The 20,099-nt window shown below is 41.9% G+C and overlaps 1 protein-coding gene across 1 annotated transcript in view; it reads right to left on the bottom strand.

Moving 5' to 3' along the window:
- Positions 1–20,099, bottom strand: part of scfd2 (sec1 family domain containing 2) — a 353,994-nt gene that overhangs the window by 333,868 nt on the left and 27 nt on the right. The window contains exons 1-3 of the mRNA XM_061888960.1: positions 19,828–20,099; positions 15,763–16,357; positions 13,963–14,131 (exon numbers count right to left, since the gene is read on the bottom strand). The exon at positions 19,828–20,099 is cut by the window's right edge and continues 27 nt beyond it. Of these exons, the coding sequence (XP_061744944.1) occupies positions 13,963–14,131; positions 15,763–16,357; positions 19,828–20,049 (986 nt within the window). The 5' untranslated portion in view covers positions 20,050–20,099. The remainder of the gene's footprint in view (positions 1–13,962; positions 14,132–15,762; positions 16,358–19,827) is intronic.

Raw genomic sequence — 20,099 nt, 5'->3', positions numbered from 1 at the left:
TTTTATTAAAATGGCTACATGGCGAATTACTTCACAAAAACACACAACAAACCAATGGAGACATTTTTCCCCTCAATGCACCACAGCTCCAGGGTCTTGGCAGCACTTGTGCAGCCAAGGACGAGAACCAGGAGATTCACTAGTGTGGTAGGCCCTATGATTTCCACTTTAACGGAATCGTGGACAGAATCACAGAATTAGCCGATTTAAAACAGAATTGACTATTAAATGCGGAATGTCCGCTATAAATGAGACTGAAATGATATAATCGTGAGAAGAAGGGACGATTGTCTGGGGAAATCAATCATCGTCAAGCAGTGAAATTCCAGCTTTCACAATAATAGAGTTGTGCGCAACACACAAAATAAAGGTTTAAAACTAAAGGCCCCTACATATACACTTAGTACTTGTAGAGGAGGGCGTGGTCGGCGCACCTCCTGCAGGAATGGGGTGTGTATGGCCCTGCCTCGAAGCCAGCGGCAGGTGAGTAGATTGCCCAGCTGGGAATGATTATCTAATCACCTGTCGCCCTTATTAGCAGCAGCCTGGACGAGACACGGGGTGGGAGTTGGAACCAGAGAGAGACACATGCCCAGAGGCAAACGTATATTGCTGGAAAGCAAGCCACCCCAGGTGTTTATGCCAAATAAAAGACTTGATTCAAACTGTCTCCCGGGCTCCCGAAGAAACCCACCACAAGGGGGAAACCTCACAGTACTTAAAGAGGTCAACAAAAATGATGATGCTTTGACTTAAAATACTGGTCAAAACTGTATAATGATGTATTGAATTCACCAATTAATGTTTGCATTTAATTAACAGACATTGTATGACGAATGATTTATAAAACAAAAATCATACGCTATGGTGGTAAACATTAGTATGAAAAGGTTAAAAAATTCTTAACCATTTAAACTGAAATAAAAAATAGGATTTTGGAGTAAAAAAGATGTAAAACGGGTTAATAGGACCCAAATATAGCACCTATAAAAAAAAAATGGCCGAGTGTTGAGTTTTGTTCATTGTATCATAGTCGAAAAGTAATAACATGTAATGGTAATAATTCAAGTAACCATTTTAAAGGAGATAACATTTTATTCATCATTACTGTAGAAATATTCACATCGTACTGCAATTGGAAAGTAAATAAATTTGATTTTCTAAATACATAAACAAAAAAAATAAGTGGACTCTTATTTCTGAAAGCAAAAATTAAACTTAAATAAATATTGAACATCTTAAAGTACCAGTAGAGTGGAAAAACAAGTTGACTTTATATACCTAATTGTGTTTCATTTTATCCGTTAAACCAGTGGTTCTCAAATGGGAGTACGCGTACCTGTGGGGGTACTTGAAGGGGTATGTGAGATTTTTTTAAAATATTCTAAAAATAGCACCAATTCAAAAATCCTTTATAAACATATTTATTGAATAATACTTCAATAAAATATTAATGTAAGTTCATAAACTGTGGAAAAAAATACAACAATGAAATATTCATTTTTTACAGCTACATTTTTTTTGTGGACATGTTTCATGTTAAAGATTTCTTTTTTTGCGAAGAAATGTTTAGAATAAGTTCATGAATCCAGATGGATCTCTATTACATTCCCCAAAGAGGGCACTTTAAGTTGATGATTACTTCTATGTGTAGAAATCTTTATTTATAATTGAATCACTTATTTTTCAACAAGTTTTTAGTTATTTTTATATATTTTTTTCAAATAGTTCAAGAAAGACCACTACAAATGAGCAATATTTTGCACTGTTATACAATTTAATAAATTAGAAACTGATGAAATAGTGCTGTATTTTACTTCTTTATCTCTTTTTTTTTTCGACCAAAATGCTTTGCTCTGATTAGGGGGTACTTGAATTAAAAAAATGTTCACAGGGGGTACATCACTGAAAAAAGGTTGAGAACCACTGCGTTAAACCATATCCAATTGTGTTTACAATCCACAAAGTATGTGAAAATATCATCTAAACATAACAAAATGCTATAAATTCACTCGGCCGTTTTGAATATTCCACTGCAAATCTCTTTGTCAACGTCGGTAGATTCTACCTCACTGGAGGAACACTTCAACACTTTGACCATGTTATTAGATCAGTCATACTGGAAATACGCTACAATTGGAAATAGATGTATTGTTTATCATTCACAATCCTTATCTAAGACAAGAACACATACGGCTTTTTTATGTATTCGAAATCATAAATAAATAGCTAACAATTGAGTCAACAGATCAAGGGTCCTTTATTGCGACCAGAAAACCCTCTAAAAAACATCCACAAAACGCCAACAATAGTCCATTTACATGTCCCCTGAAATTTAACCAAATAAGAGTGATATTGTCATTATAAGCGCCAACGAAGAAGGCCTATTTTGGCGGCGCATTGATAGCAGTGAGTTAAAGCTAGCTTGCACTGCTATTGTTGACACAATGATCCAGCGGCTGCTTCTGCATTGTCTCAAACTTGCTAAAAGTAAATTTTAGATTATATTTCAAGCATCTCTCACCTGGGAGTAAAAAAATATGGCCATTGACTGACAGGCTGGTCGACTTTGACATCATGATGGCAAAAAAGGAGTTGCGTTTGAGTCTTTATCTAAACCATGGGTGTCAAACTCTGGCCCGCGGGCCAAATTTGGCCCGCCGTGTAATTTAATTTGGCCCTTGAGGCAATGTCAAATTAACATTAGAGCTGGCCTGCCGCCGTAACACCACATTCACCGCTAATACTCATACTCGTCAACCCTCCCAATTTTCCTGGGAGACTCCCGAAGTTCAGTGCCCCTCCCGAATTTCTCCCGATTTCCAACCGGACAATAATATTGGGGGCGGGCCGTAAAAGCACTGCTTTTGGCGTTCACTACATGTCGACATGTCCGCTTTTCTTCCATAAAAACAGGGTGCCGGCCCACTCAAATAATATATGCGGCTCATACACACACACAAGTGCATGCAAGGCATACTTGGTCAACAGCCATACAGGTCACACTGAGGGTGGCCGTATAAACAAGGTTAACACTGTTACAAATATGCACCACACTGTGAACCCACAGTAAACAAGAATGACAAACACATTTCGGGAGAACATCCGCACCGTAACACAACCGGACAAATATCCAGAACCCCTTGCATCACTAACTCTTCCGGGACGCTACAATATACACCCCCGCTACCACCAAACCCCGCCCCAATTCAAACCCGCCGCCGAAAAAAGGCGTTAAATTTGTTTTTTTATTTTATTTGATATGCCATTGATATTTTTTAATTATTATTTGAAACTGGATTTTGCATGCCACTATAAAGTTATATAAGCCTTACTTAGTCAATATTCAATGCAAAACTTGTTTGGGTCCCTATTAAAGGGTTAATTTGTTCAACCTCGGCCCGCGGCTTTGTTCAGTTTTAAATTTTGGCCCACTCTATTTGAGTTTGACACCACTGATCTAAACGGAATTATGTACGCGTCCCGTCGGTCAGCATCCCGGCGAGAGTGGAAATTGTACAGTGAGTGTTTGTTTACATGAACAATAAGATCTGATAGCTCAGTTACAGCCCATTTTTATTACCTATTCTGTGTTGTATGTGTTTTATGTTGCACGATTGTACGAAGAAAAATTCCTTGTTTGTGAACCCGTGCTCAAAAAAAGGCAAGAAAACTATTCTGATTCTGATTATGGTTAGTTTGTATGGTTAGCATGTAGCCCTCGCAATGCTGCTGATGCTATAGTGTTTAAATAAAGCTGCATCCGTTCTGCACTAGGCTTCTAAAACTTATTGCCCATCTTCTTTGTTTTCTGGCTCAAAAATATAAGGATTTGGACCATCATTTTCCTAAAGTAATTGTTCTTGGCTTTCAAAAAGTCTGTTTGATTAGCTTTGTTATTGATGAGGAGGGATCTGTGGTTCCAAACCTGACTCATTACTCTCAAAATGGCTTGATCTCTGAGATTTATATTGTTTTGATCATATTCATTTACCTGCAAACTTTGGAAGTCTTTTGGTGTCATAAATCAGATATATATATATATATATATATATATATATATATATATATATATATATATATAATATATATGATAATAGCTTCAATATATTGAGGTAACTTGCTGTTCCACTCTACTGGTACTATGAAGTGATTTTTTTTCCCTTTTGGAAAAATTAGGTCAGATTCTCGCTCGTTCGTCTGTATTGATAATCAAATAATGCCAATTTGGTTTGAAGCTGGTATATTCCCACAACAGAACAATTGGCTTTGTAATGATATTTTGCTTTTTAATTTTGTATTACTTTGTGGAACAATACTTGCTAACCCTACCGATTTTCCCGGGAGACTCCCGAATTTCAGTGGCCCTCACAAAAATCTCCTGGGGCAACCATTCCCCGGAATCTCTCCCGATTTCCACCCGGACAACAATATAGGGGGCATGCCTTAAAGGCACTGCCTTTAGCATCCTCCCTCACCTGAAACCTTCACCCTTTAACAGCCGCATGCTATCCAGGCTTTTCCTTGATTTAAACAGTGTGCTGGCCCAGTCACATAATAATGTAGCGTTGTACCAGTTTAACAATGGTCTTTACTCAAAGATGTCAAGAAATGCTGACGCGTTGTATGATCTTTTGTCTGGTTCAATGCTAACTAATTAATCAAGCACACACAAACACAAGTGAATGCCCAGCATACTTGGTCAACGGCCATACATGTCACACTTTTTTTTTTTTTTTCCAAGATGGCGCTGCTGTAGTGGCTGCTGTAGGCAGGAGCTCTGTGCTCTTGTGTCATCCTTTTGTGTTTCCCTCTTGTTTTCATGTGGTATTATATAATTTTTTGCATTTTGGTCCGGGACCCTTTGGGACTGTGTGACAAGGGGTGGTACTTTCGTGACCTCTGTGGTGCTTTTTTTTGTGGACTTCTGGATCTGCCTCCCGGGAGCCTTTTGGCCATGGAGACCAGCTGCAGGGTCTCTGCTACACCAGAGTCATTTTGGATGTACTGGAGGAGATGCGGATGAGGGGACAGGACTGTGGAGCTAGCACTGAGCGCTGGGACGGAGAGGCTTCGCAGTGTCTTGGCTGAGTGAGCAGGTGTCGGACACCTCAGTCACCTTGGACGTATCCTCGCTCATCCATGCGGACTGGACACTGGCCGAGAGTGGAGTCGGCTGTCTTGGTTGCCTTGTTGGGTCTGCTTCTGTCTCTGGCCATGCTCCCTCCTCCCCAGCCGACGATGGCGTGGAACACCGCAGAGGCCACCACAGTGGATATGTTTATTTAACTTTTTATTCATAGCTGTATGTAGAAGTGTCTGGTTGTATCTGCTGCTTTAATGTCTTTAATGTCCTCTGTGTTCTTTGATGTTTGATGTTTCCCTCTTACACACATGGAAGAGGGATGTGTACTATGGCTATGGGTTGTTGTATTTTTTTTAATTTTTTTTATTTTTTATTATTATTATTTTTTTTTTTCCCTTGGCCTCAGTCTGCACCCCCACTCCAGGGCCTAGGCTAAGACCGATTTTTTAATTTTATTTTAATCTTCTATTTTTTTCTCCCCCCCCTCCCACCCCTTGTTTACCTGTATGTCATCTTTTTTGTAAGGGGCGCTGGAAGCCGGCAGACCCGTCAGCGATCCTGTTCTGTCTCCCTGTAATGTTTGTCTGATCTTGAATGGGATTGTGCTGAAAATTGTAATTTTCCTGAAGGAACTCTCCTGACGGAATAAATAAAGTACTATCTATCTATCTATCTATCTATCTATCCATCTATCACTGACGGTGGCCGTTTAAACAACTTAACACTGTTACTAATATGCGGCACACATTCAACCCACACCAAACAAGAATGAACAACACATTCCGGGTGAACATCCGCACCACAACACAACATAAACACAACAGAACAAATACCCAGAACCCCTTGCAGCCCGAACTCTTGCGGGACGCTACAATTACATCCACGGCTTTTGGAGCTCAGTGCACAACTGCACAGAAGAACGATGAAGAGACATGGCGACGACAAGTAAGAGGAAGAAATACGCATTGGAAGTTCAGAAATGATTGGAAAATATAATTTTATTTGATCCAGGACAGCTTAAAGGGGAAGGGGTATGTATGCTGCCTGCACCTCAAAACCCGGCCCCACAACCCCATCTAAGCGCCATCTTTTTCATGGACGCCCCTGCTTATTTCAGCAAGACAATGCCAAGCCACATTCAGCACGTATTACAACAGTGTGGCTTTGTAAAAAAAGAGTGCGGGTACATTTCTGGCCCACCTGCAGTCCAGACCTGTCTCCCATTGAAAATGTGTGGCGCATTATGAGGCGTAAAATACGACAGCGGAGACCCCATACTGTTGAACGACTAAAACTCTACATAAAACAAGAATGGGAAAGAATTCCACTTTCAAAGCTTCAACAATTAGTTTCCTCAGTTCCCAAACGTTTAATGAGTGTTGTTAAAAGAAATGGTGATGTAACACAGTGATGAACATGACCTTTACCAACTACTTTGGCACGTGTTGCAGCCATGACATTCTAAGTTAATTATTTGCAAAAAAAAAATAAAGTTTATGAGTTTGAACATCAAATATCTTGTCTTTGTAGTGCATTCAATTGAATATGGCTTGAAAATGATTTGCAAATCATTGTATTCCATTTATATTTACATCTAACAATTTCCCAACTCATATGGAAACGGGGTTTGTATATAGTGCAACAAATGCTGACTACTTTTACGTGTATCAAGGCTTACTTTCAATTTTATTGTCATTTTATGCCAATGTTTTGTCATAAAGTAGAGATAAAATGTTTCTTTGGACATACCCCAACACAACAAAGCAGGAAACAAACAACTATGTTTGGACGCCCACGTTCAAACGAGGCGTAAACATGTCCTACTGCTTGGCAGTTGGCACCAACAACATCAACGACATTGTCTTGAACACAAAGCACTTAAAAAAAGGCACTTCAGCAAATTGGGAAGTCTGCCTTTCTTCGCAGCCCAAACATCTGTGATGAGCCTCGACCGGGCCATCTGCTCTCAAAAACACAACAACGAAAAAAGAACAGACAGTCACATTGGGGCTGATCACTCATTATGGCTGCATTCGCCACGCAGACATTTTATATCATTCCCTGAAACACGTCTTTCGTCTTTTTTTAGTGCAAGCATCTGCTTCAAGTCGGAGTGTCAATCAACAAATTAGCATGCAGGCTAATGCTAATGCTGCATTAAAGACTGCTGGAGTGTAGGAAGTAGTGCGGCACGATTAATCAACATCAAATCAACTTTGAGGTTTTAATGAGTGCACTAAATAACTGCAAAAGGTTAAGGTTGTTGTTTTTTTCCCACACCGTCGCCGGCATTTGAGTGATAGACATGTTCGCCAATTAGTATTGTTGAGCCTCGCATTGGTTCGTCTCTTACTTTAAACAGGAAGTAAGAGGTCTCACTCTGTGCATCGCTCTCAGCACCTTTATTTACTAGTATAATTGACTGAACGCAGTGAGGCCTCTCTTCAGTCATTCACAATTAGAGGCACGCCAGTTTCACAGAGGACTGTGAAACTGGTCCACAGTCCTGTACTCTCGGCAGGATCCTGCAGGGTGCATGGGAGTTTGCCCAACCAGTCTATATGTGCTTTGTGGACTTGGAGAAGGCATTTGACCGTGTACCTCGGGAAGTCCTGTGGAGAGTGCTAAGAGAGTATGGTCTGATTGTGGCGGTCCGCTCCTTGTATGATCAGTGTCAGAGCTGGGTCCGCGTTGCCGGCAGTAAGTCGGACCCGTTTCCAGTGAGGGTTGGACTCCGCCAAAACTGCCCTTTGTCGCCAATTCTGTTCATAACTTTTATGGACATAATTTCAAGGCGCAGTCAAGGCGTTGAGGGGATCTGGTTTGGTGGCTGCAAGATTAGGTCTGTGCTTTTTGCAGATGATGTGGTCCTGATGGCTTCATCTGGCCAGGATCTTCAGTTCTCACTGGATCGGTTCGCAGCATAGTGTGAAGCGACTGGGATGAGAATCAGAAACTCTAAGCCCGAGTCCATGGTTCTCGCCCAGAAAAGGGTGGATGGAGTGCCATCTCCGGGTTGGGAAGGAGATCCTGCCCCAAGTGGAGGAGTTCAAGTACCTCGGAGTCTTGTTCACAAGTGAGGGAAAAGTGGATCGTGAGATTAAACAGGCGGATCGGTGCGGCGTCTTCAGTAATGCGGACGCTGTATCGATCTGTTGTGGTGAAGAAGGAGCTGAGCCGGAAGGCAACGCTCTCAATTTACCGGTCCATCTACGTTCCCATCCTCACCTATGCTCATAAGCTTTGGGTTATGACCAGGAGGACAAGATCATGGGTAGAAGCGGCCGAAATGAGTTTCCTCTACCGGGTGGCGGGGCTCTCCCTTAGAGATAGGGTGAGAAGCTCTGCCATCTGGGGGGAGCTCAAAGTAAAGCCATTGCAACCTCCACATCGAGAGGATCCAGATGAGGTGGTTCGGGCATTTGGTCAGGATGCCACCCGAACGCCTCCCTAGGGAGGTGATTCGGGCACATCCGACCGGTAGGAGGCCACGGGGAAGACCCAGGACACGTTGGGTAGACTATGTCTCCCGGCTGGCCTGGGAACGCCTCAAGATCCCCTGGGAAGAGCTGGATGAAGTGGCTGGGGAGAGGGAAGTCTGGGCTTCCCTGCTTAGGCTGCTGCCCCCGCGACCCGATCTCGGATAGGCAAAAGAAGATGGACAGTTTCACAAACACAGGGAGCATGTACAGAGATCCTTGCCACTTGCAACTCACCAGTGTGCTGCAAAGTAACAGAAGTTAGGAGGAAAATAATTTTTACTACAAAGCCAAACGTCCCGGTTTTTATATATTTCTGCTTCAAATTGAATGGGCAATATACACCGATTAATACGGACGAACGAAAGAGAATGCCGCTATCACCTGACAGCAATAAACAAAAAGACAACCCAAACTACTTTTTCCAACTGGGAAACAAATGTACTAGTGGCCTTGTGGTTAGAGTGTCCGCCCTGAGATCGGTAGGTTGTGAGTTCAAACCCCGGCCGAGTCATACCAAGGACTATAAAAATGGGATCCATTACCTCCCTGCTTGGCACTCAGCATCAAGGGTTGGAATTGGGGGTTCAACCACCAAAATGATTCCCGAAGGCGGCCGCCGCTGATGCTCACTGCTCCCCTCACCTCCCAGGGGGTGGAACGAGGGGATGGGTCAAATGCAGAGAGTAATTTCACCACACCTAGTGTGTGTGATTATCAATGGTACTCTAACTTTAATGTTAAAATTTTCTACATGAAAAATAAAAGTTTATATCATTTGAAATACTTACTTGCATTATTATTATATATTACAATAGCTTTACATTATAATTACTGTATATCATTATCCATCCATCCATCCATCTTCTTCCGCTTATCCGAGGTCGGGTCGCGGGGGCAACAACCTAAGCAGGGAAACCCAGACTTCCCTTTCCCCAGGCACTTCGTCTAGCTCTTCCCGGGGGATCCCGAGGCGTTCCCAGGCCAGCCGGGAGACATAGTCTTCCCAACGTGTCCTGGGTCTTCCCCGTGGCCTCCTACCGGTTGGACGTGCCCTAAACACCTCCCTAGGGAGGCGTTCGGGTGGCATCCTGACCAGATGCCTGAACCACCTCATCTGGCTCGTCTCGATGTGAAGGAGCAGCGGCTTTACTTTGAGTTCCTCCCGGATGGCAGAGCTTCTCACCCTATCTCTAAGGGAGAGCCCCGCCACACGGCGGAGGAAACTCATTTCGGCCGCTTGTACCCGTGATCTTATCCTTTCGGTCATGACCCAAAGCTCATGACCATAGGTGAGGATGGGAACGTAGATCGACCGGCAAATTGAGAGCTTTGCCTTCCGGCTCAGCTCCTTCTTCACCACAACGGATCGGTACAACGTCCGCATTACTGAAGACGCCGCACCGATGCGCCTGTCGATCTCACGATCCACTCTTCCCTCACTCGTGAACAAGACTCCGAGGTACTTGAACTCCTCCACTTGGGGCATTCCACACTTTTCCGGGCGAGAACCATGGACTCAGACTTGGAGGTGCTGATTCTCATTCCGGTCGCTTCACACTCGGCTGCAAACCGATCCAGTAAGAGCTGAAGATCCCGGTCAGATGAAGCCATCAGGACCACATCATCTGCAAAAAGCAGAGACCTAATCCTGCAGCCACCAAACCGGATCCCCGTACATCATATACGTATATCATTATGTCATGGTTATTTCATAAGTTTAAGAGCATGATGTAGACAAAAGCTTTGAGTCTGCAAAAGGCAAAATAATTCTTAAAGTCAATTATTGCACATTGTTCTAATGTGTGGCAACTTGAGACAAGACTAAGTTGTTTGACAGTCTAAAAGTAAATTGTCTTCTTTCCCTGGTTGTATGCATTTTTAGCTATAAAATATAAAAATCGCAAATCAAATCGCAAATCACAATTGTGCAGTGAAAAATTGCAATTTGTTTTTATCTCAATATCGTCCAGCTCAGGTAGGAAGTATCCCAATTCGAGGTTACCAGGTTCAAATTCAAACGTTCTGGTCCAACGTGAATAATAAAAACACGGCTTACCCAATATGTTAATAAAGTCAGGCTCCACAATGATAAACACCTGCCCCCACAGTGCGGTGTTTATCAAAGGCTACCTCCAACATTTGGAAGTAGAAACAGCCCTGACCTCAACCTAACTTGTTGGATCAACTTGAGCATGATATTTATTCTAGAATGACCAACAGAACCACGTTGGATAACTCCTGGTTGAGGTGTGGAGTTCCTTCCCAAAGCAGTGTGTGACCAGCATCGAAAGGAGTGCGAGGGTGTTTTGGCATGTTCATTTGTAAAATTACCAATATCAACTAGTTATTAATTATTTCAATTATCGGAGCCACCAAAAAACATATAAACAGTCAACAGCAGCACAGAAATACTCACACTAATTATAAATATGAATGTAAAAAACAATTGTCTGTTTCATTGCAATGTAGTTCTTCACTTATTTTGTGTTATTTCCCACTAAATTCTCAAAAACTGACCATGGCAAAAGAGGACTTGCTTCTTCCGACATATATTTTTGAAGTACTGTATATTTCGGACTATAAGGCCCATTTAAAATCCTTAAATTTTCTCAAAAACCAACAGTGCACCTTATAACCCATTGCGTCTAATGTACGGAATAATTCTGGTTGTGCTTACCGACCTCGAACCAATTTTATTTGGTACGTGGTGTAATGATTAGTGTGACCAGTAAATGCTAGTCACACAGAAGAGATACGTGTAGACTGCAATATGACAACAGTAAACAACACCAAAGCTTTAAATATTCCATTGAAAATAAAAAACATTACACACGGCACTCAAAAATCTGTCAAAATGTTTTAGTATGACTTTGAAGCCGCAGTTTGATGGAATTGTCGGCCCATTACGGCTACGGCAAGGATTACTATGATGCGTGAATAAGGACCGCAAAATGGCACCCAATTTGTTTCACAATTTCATGCAAACCCAACGTTTTTTACCTCTTGGTACCTGCTGATGTGTATTTGAGATCTGCATAAGTCCTGAAAATTTGCGCAAGCCCGCCACTGTAGTCTGTGGCGATGCCGTAGTCGTTAAGCTTCTTTCTTCCACTATTTTCTTGTTATGGTACATTCACTCTCTGCTGTTGCCATTTCTAATATAAAAGTAGAGTAAAGTTCTAACTTATATCTCGCTATAGAAGCGCTAAAAACAACCAGTGTAGTGAGTTTACATGTATCACACATGGAATAGTTACTAAAGAGTTCTGGTCGGATGTTTTTTCACAGGACACATTTCCGGCGTTGTTGTTGCATGAGTGAGCCACGGATGAGGAGATGCTGCTCTGTTGATTTAAGTAAAGTCTGAAACTCATTAAAACAGTTACCTCCATCTTTTGACACTTCTTCCACTCCCTTCCTTGCACGCTACAACAAAGATATCCTAGAGCTGTAATTGCCCTAAACTCTGCACTTACCTGAACACTCACCACTTTATTAATTTACTTAACTCTAAAAGAGATCTGCTGTGCAATATATTTAGAATTTTTGTTGTGTTTTTAAAAATTGTATTAATGTTTGTTGTCTTAGAGCAGGGGTCACCAACGCGGTGCCCGCGGGCAGCAGGTCACCCGCAAGGACTAGATGAGTCGCCCGCTGGCCTGTTCTAAAAATAGCTCAAATAGCAGCACTTAACAGTGAGCTGCCACTATTTTCAAAATTGTATTTATTTACTAGCAAGCTGGTCTCGCTTTGCTTGACATTTTTAGTTCTAAAAAAGACAAAACTCAAATAGAATTTGAAAATCCAAGAAAATATTTTAAAGACTTTGTCTTCACTTGTTTAAATAAATTCATTTATTTTATTACTTTGCTTCTTATAACTTTCAGAAAGACAATTTCAGAGAAAAAATACAACCTTAAAAATGATTTTAGGATTTTTAATAACATATACCTTTTTACCTTTTAAATTCCTTCCTCTTCTTTCCTGACAATTTAAATCAATGTTCAAGTAAATCTATTATTTTTTATTGTAAAGAATAATACATTTTACTTTAATTCTTCATTTTAGCTTCTGTTTTTTTGACGAAGAATGTTTGTGAAATATTTCTTCAAATTTATTATGATTAATATTCCAAAAAATTATTTGTCTTTGTTAGAAATATAACTTGGTCCAATTTGTTATATATTCTAACAAAGTGCAGATTGGATTATAACCTATTTAAAACATGTAATCAAAATTCAAAATTGAATCTTAATCAGAAAAAAATTACTAATGATGTTCCAGATTTTTTTTTTTTTTTTTTTTTTTTTTTCAAAAAGATTCGAATTAGCTAGTTTTTCTCTTCTTTCTTTCGGTTGAATTTTGAATTTTAAAGAGTTGAAATATATTTATAAAAATATTTATCTGTTTCTATATATATTTATTGTGAGAAATCATTAAGATGATCAGTGTTTCCACAAAGATAAATATAATTATTAATAGTAATTAATAATTATTAATTATCAATAATAATTGGCTATTTCTGGCAATTTATTTAAGTGTGTATCAAACTGGTAGCCCTTCGCATTAAATCAGTACCAAAGTAGTACCTCTTGGTTTCAAAAAGGTTGGTGACCCCTGTCTTAGAGTATTTTATGTAGGCTGTTTTAAAAGCACTGAACTGGATTTCTGTTCAATTTCGTTGTTTCCATACAATGACAATAAAGATATTCTGATTCTGAGAAGACGCTGTCGAAGGTGAGCCACGTAAAAAAGACCGCCCACAAAATGGCGCATCCGGAAACGACGGTCAGAAAGCGGCTTGATGATGGTCTGTAAAACAATCTATGCAACATTTTGACCAAAGAAACACCATTACATTTTATGTAGACCACAAGGATATATTTTAAATTTTGAAAAAAAATCATAATATGACCTCTGTAATGTGCCATTTATATGAAAAAAGCCCTGAATAGACCTCCTCATCAGCAATGTGCCTTATAATCCGGTGCACCCTATGGTCCAGAATATACGGTACATCAACATGCCTTCTTGGGGATTAATTTATATTTTTGAAAAAATCCACTGAACGTCGTCTCCGTCAGTCTACCTGAGACCACTTGAAACCGCGAGGTGGGAATGGAACAATTGACGTCGGACTGAACAACAAGCCCACTAACATGTGTGTCTGTACAGCTTGACTCAACCACTGGCACCCCGTGGTGGTCATGTGCTATGCAGACCACCCCCCCTCCTCCATTGTGTTAAGTGTGTGTTGGTGCAAGTGCCCTAAAGTGGAACTAAATCTCACAAATGACTGCATGTGTGGTTGGAGGTTAGGTCACACGAGTGCAACTATTCTTGGATTGGTTTATTTTTTTAATGCGTTGGTATGCTTTACTGAGGTGTACTTACTGACTCTGTGCGAGGCATCCCGGCGCCACACTGGTCTGTGAATGAGGACTGATCTGCACACTGGTCAGCTCCCGCATGTCCACCTGGACGTCGGTCACGTGACCCGGCAAGGGTTTCAGCACCGTCAGAATCTTCTCGACTATGTTGTCGCCATGGTGACCAACAGCTCCTGGGTATAAAAAAATTAGAAGAGTTGCAGTTAATTAGTATTTTTTTTTTTTGACTGTGGTGTCGTGCTGATTAAGATTGTCCCCACAACAAACTGAATAAAGTATACCGTATTTCCTTGAATTGCCGCCGGGGCGCTAATTAATTTAAAACCTCTTCTCACTCCTGCGCGCACCAAAGGCATGCGATAAAAGTAAGCATGCGCTAATTATTTTAAAACCTCTTCTCACTCCGGCACTTACCAAAGGCATGCAGTTAAAATTTGAGTGTGATGTAAGCTTGGACCTTAAATCCTACTGACTAGCTCTTAATCTTCTTCCCTTTGTGCGATTTCAAATTATCGGTATTGAAATCAGCCTCCTCCATTTTGAAATTGATGACAGGGGAAGTGTCACTTGTGATGTCACGAGTTTGACCAGGCGGTAATACTAAGCATGCGCTAATTATTTTGCAAACCGAGTTTGACCCAGCAGTAATTCAAGGCAGGCGCATACTATATGCGGCAATTCAAGGAAATACGGTATTTGTTAATATGTTAACGTTAAAAGTATAAATATTTTCTAAATATTATTGTAAAATACAAACTTTTTAAAAATGCAAATAAAATACTGAGAAAACTGTAAATAATAATATTGTAAAATACTAAAAATGAACATATTCTTAATATTGTTTGATATTTAAATATAATAGTTTGGTAAAATATTGATAAACATATTTTACATAATATTGTAAATACTGGCATTATAAAGGGAACATAGTAAATAAGTAGATTATATATTGTAAAAAAAAAAAAAAAGTACAATATTAATACATTAACTACAGAATTGTTATCCAAGTATTATATACAGTATCTAATACAGAATATAGTTTATAGTGTGAAATTCAGACCTTTGTTTGTGTTTGAGAAGCCTTATAGGCATGACTGACATAATATATTTTTTTACCCCATTGGCCAACGGAACAGTTAAGATTGAGGCTCATTAAGTTTGCCTAGCAACAAGTCATTGTAAAAACATGTGGCCAGGAAAAAAATCTGAACAATTTTGTTAATCTGGGACATTTGGGACGGCGTGGCGCAGTGGGATAGTGGCCGTGCGCAACCCGAGGGGCCCTGGTTCAAATCCCACCAAGTACCAACCTCGTCACGTCCGTTGTGTCCTGAGCAAGACACTTCACCCTTGCTCCTGATGGGGGCTGGTTGGCGCCTTGCATGGCAGCTCCCTACATCAGTGTGTGAATGTGTGTGTGAATGGGTAAATGTGGAAGTAGTGTCAAAGCGCTTTGAGTACCTTGAAGGTAGAAAAGCGCTATACAAGTACAACCCATTTATCATTTATTTATCTACATAGGATCATTTCACCTTTCAAAATGCAAATTGAATAAAAATCCATCCATCCATTTTCTACCGCTTGTCCTGTTCGGGGTCGCAAGGGGTGCTGGAGCCTATCCCAGCTACAGTCGGGCGAAAGGCGGGGTACACCCTGGACAAGTCGCCATCTCATCGCAGGGCCAACACGTTTTGGCCATTTTTGATCATTTTAAAAAGGGACACTTAAATAAATATAATAGGAAAAACAAACCATCAAACAGTAAAACTGAGTAGAGTAGTTTTCCTGTTTCCTAGAAACACACCTGTGAGGTCCAGGGTTCTGTCCACAAAGATGATGGAGGCTTTATTGGGTGCAGTCTTCCTGCGGTTTTTAGCCTGGGGATGACCGGACAGTTCTCCTGCTATGAGGCGACTCATGGGGCCCACAGCGAAGCTCTCCTCTCTGGTTCCTGTAACCTCGAACATGCTGTTCAATGCCTCCGCCAGCGACTTGATTTCAATCTGCAGCTCGGCAGGCAAAGAGGGGACGTCCACATCCTGCAGGCTCCCAAACCGCTTTTTCTCAGGACGCTTGGCGTTGATGGCGTGCAGGTCGGAAGGCAGCAACGGGAAAAGCTGCGCGTACGCCGGCGCCAACAGCAGCTGCTGGGACACGGGGGCGAAAGTCAGAGGCACGTGCATGACCTCGGCCGTGTAGTTCATGTCGCCCATCCACTCGCACAGCTTGTCCTCGAACTGCTGGAAGACAGGCGACCCGTCCACGTCGGCCGTGACGTTGTTGGCGAGCAGGTGCAGCGAGTGGGACACGGTGGTGACCACCACACAGTACTGCAGGTGGCTGAGGGAGAGGATGTCCTTGATGGTGTCCACGGTGCGTCCCTTCAGCAAAGAGCTCACCTAAGGTTGCAAAATAGCATTCATTTTCATGAACAGCTCATTTTGATCACAATCCGATGACGACTTCTTGAAATATTGAAAGTTACCCACCCTCAATGGCAACTAATGAATATGAAATCAAACAGAATTTGGGTATAGAAACATACTAAATATGTAGTATTGCCATAAGAATGACAAGATATATGAAGATATTTACGTGAGGGCTGGGCGATATGGCCTTTTTTTAAGATCTCGATATTTTTAGGCCATATACCGATACACATATCGATATTTTGCCTTAGCCTTGAATTAACACTTGATACATATAATCACACCTATATGATGATTCTGTGTCTACATTAAAACATTCTTGTTCATACTTCAATAACATATGCTCATTTTAAACTTTCATGCAGAGAAGGAAATCACAACTAAGTCAATTGACCAAAACTGTATTTTTTTAAACAGTTAAACAGTGGCACAAACATTCATGTCATTTCCAAAACAGAAAGTGCAAGATTGTCAGACATTTTAAAACAAGCTACGTGTGCATTTTTGTGCATGATGTCACTAAAATGACATATCAACACAACACTAAATTAAAGGCCTACTGAAACCCACTACTACCGACCACACAGTCTGATAGTTTATATATCAATGCTGAAATCTTAACATTGCAACACATGCCAATATGGCCGGTTTAGTTTACTAAATTACAATTTTAAATTTCCCGCGGAGTTTCCTGTTGAAAACATCGCAGAATGATGACGCGTGTTTGTGACCTTATTGGTTGGAGGGGACATATTAGCGCAGCACCACTTACGGCTAAAAGTCGTCTCTTTTCATCGCTCAATTACACAGTATTTTGGACATGTGTGTTGCTGAATCTTTTGCAATTTGTTCAATTAATAATGGAGAAGTCAAAGTAGAAAGATGGAGGTGGGAAGCTTTTAGCCTTTAGCTACACAAACACACGGTGTTTCCTTGATTAAAATTCCCAGAGGTGAAGCTTTAGTATGGATCAGAGCGGTCAAGCGAACATGGATCCGACTACATGTCAACTGGCAGTTTTCGGTGAGAAAATTGTGGAAATAAGTCGCGTCTTACCGGACATCAGCGGAGCCAGCGACCTCCTGCAGCTGCCGTGACTTCTCTCAGTGACTCTGGCGTCAAAACACCCATGGCCACACACCTCCGACTTTAAGGTACTATTTAACTCACTAAAACACTAGCAACACAATAGGCAGATAAGGGATTTTCCAGAATGATCCAAGTAAATGTGTCTAAAAACAACTAAATCGCTCTCACTTAATCGCCTTTTTTATTTGTATTAACTTTTTTATTTATTTTTTCCTAGTCCTTCACTCTAAATTAACTCATCCACAAATCTTTCATCCTCGCTCAAATTAATGGGGAAATCGTCGCTTTCTCGGTCCGAATAGCTCTAGCTGCTGCTGGCTATGATTATAAACAATGTGAGGATGTGAGGAGCCGTACAACCCGTGACGTCACACGCACATCGTCTGCTACTTCCGGTAAAAGCAAGGCTTTTTTATTAGCGACCAAAAGTTGCAAACTTTATCGTCGATGTTCTTTACTAAATCCTTTCAGCAAAAATATGGCAATATCGCGAAATGATCAAGTATGACACATGGAATGGACCTGCTATCCCCGTTTGAATAAGAAAATCTCATTTCAGTAGGCTTTTAAAGTGCACTTTTTGCACAGAACGCCACTACAATAGTTAAAAACAAATTAAGTGCACTTTTGTGCATGATGTCACACAAGATATTTCAATAAGTGTCACATAAAAATGAGCTGCATATCAAATAGTGTATGTCCTTCGCTATGTGGTAGGTTCCTGCAGACGTTATAAGAAACCAAGATCTCACCCTCGATCATTCTACAGCATGGGTGTCAAACTCTGGCCCGCGGGCCAAATTTGGCCCCACCATGTAATTTCCTTTGGCCCTGGAGGCAATATCAAATTAACAGAGCTGGCCCACCGGTATTATACAGAGGCGGTGCCGCTGTGACACCGCATTCACCACTTAATGCTCATACTTGCCAACCCTCCCGATTTTCCCGGGAGACTCCAGAAGTTCAGTGCCCCTCCCTAAAATCTCCCTGGGCAACCATTCTCGTGGATACCTCCCAATTTCCACCCGGATAACAATATTGGGGGCCGTGCCTTAAAGGCAATGCCTTTAACGTTCTCCCTCAACCTGTCATCACGTCCGCTTATCCTCCATACAAACAGCTTGCCGGCCAAGCCTCATGATATAAGCAGCTTGTACACACTCATAAGTGATTGCAAAGCATTCTTAGTCAACAGCTATACAGGTCACAATGAGGTGGCCGTATAAACAACTTCAACACTGTTACAAATATGCAACACACTGTGAACCCACACTAAAAAAGAATGACAAACACATTTCAGGAGAACATCCACACCGTAAAACCCATCCATCCATTTCCTACACTTATTCCCTTTTTGGGGTCGCGGGGCGCGCTGGCGCCTATCTCAGCTACAATCGGAGTACAGGCGGAGTACACCCTGGACAAGTCGCCACCTCATCGCAGGGCCAACACAGATAGACGGACAACATTCCCACTCACATTCACACACTAGGGCCAATTTAGTGTTGCCAATAAACCTATCCCCAGGTGCATGTCTTTGGAAGTGGGAGGAAGCCGGAGTACCCGGAGGGAACCCACGCATTCACGGGGAAAACATGCAAACTCCACACAGAAAGATCTGAGCCTGGGATTGAACCCAGGACTGCAGGACCTTCGTAATGTGAGGCAGACGCACTAACCCCTCTGCCACTGTGAAGCCCGCGCTGTAACACAACAGAACATATATCCAGAACCCCTTGCAGCACTAACTCTTCCGGGACGCTACAATACACGCAACCACCTAAAAGGTTAATTTGTTCAACCTTGGCCCGCGGCTTTGTTCAGTTTTAAATGTTGTCCCTCTCTGTATTTGAGTTGTGTTCTACAGTTATAACGTCATTGGGCAGGCACACTGTTTATATTGTGGGAAAGCGGACGTGAAAACAGGCTGTCGACACATACTCGGGTCCGCATGGAGCTGGAGGGGGCGTGGCATCCACCTCCGCCTGAATTTCGGGAGATTTTCGGGAAAAAATTTGCCCCGGGAGGTTTTCAGGAGAGGCGCTGAATTTCAGGAGTCTCCTGGAAAATACGGGAGGGTCGGCACGTATGGGTGGGGGCCACAATTGGCCCGCGGGCCGCGCGTCTGAGACCCCTGATGTAGAGGGACCGTTGCTGGCCCTATTATCTAAAGTCAGTGCAACAAGTCAACTAAATTGGCATTTTAACAGGTTATTCTCATTAATATGTATGTTTCAACTTTAATTGAGCAGTCTGTTGTGGGATAACCTGCGAATCTCACTGTATATCTCCCATTTACTAAATGAAATCAATTAAAAGTGCATGGCAAAGTAACCCGAGTGTCTTCTCACCACAAACACCGCCTTGGGCTCGTTGTCGCCACACGACTCGAAGCTGGAGAACTGCTTCAGGTTTCGGGCTCCAGCCTGAAACAAGGCGGCGGCACCCCCCGCGCTCCAGTGGAGAACCTCCGAGGAAGTGTCGTCCATGAACACCACGGCCCGGTTCACTTTGGACAGAACCCGGTCCCACATTTGAGGCGGGAAGTGCCAGGACGCCTGCGGTGTTTGCATGTTTGTGTCTCAGCAGGATAGTGACAGCGGCGAGCAAAACAAACAGGTTG

The sequence above is a fragment of the Nerophis ophidion genome, linkage group LG26, assembly GCF_033978795.1.
Source record: "Nerophis ophidion isolate RoL-2023_Sa linkage group LG26, RoL_Noph_v1.0, whole genome shotgun sequence".
Classification (NCBI taxonomy): domain Eukaryota; kingdom Metazoa; phylum Chordata; class Actinopteri; order Syngnathiformes; family Syngnathidae; genus Nerophis; species Nerophis ophidion.
Note: the sequence above shows the minus strand (reverse complement) of the source record. Positions and strands in the feature narration are given on the sequence as shown.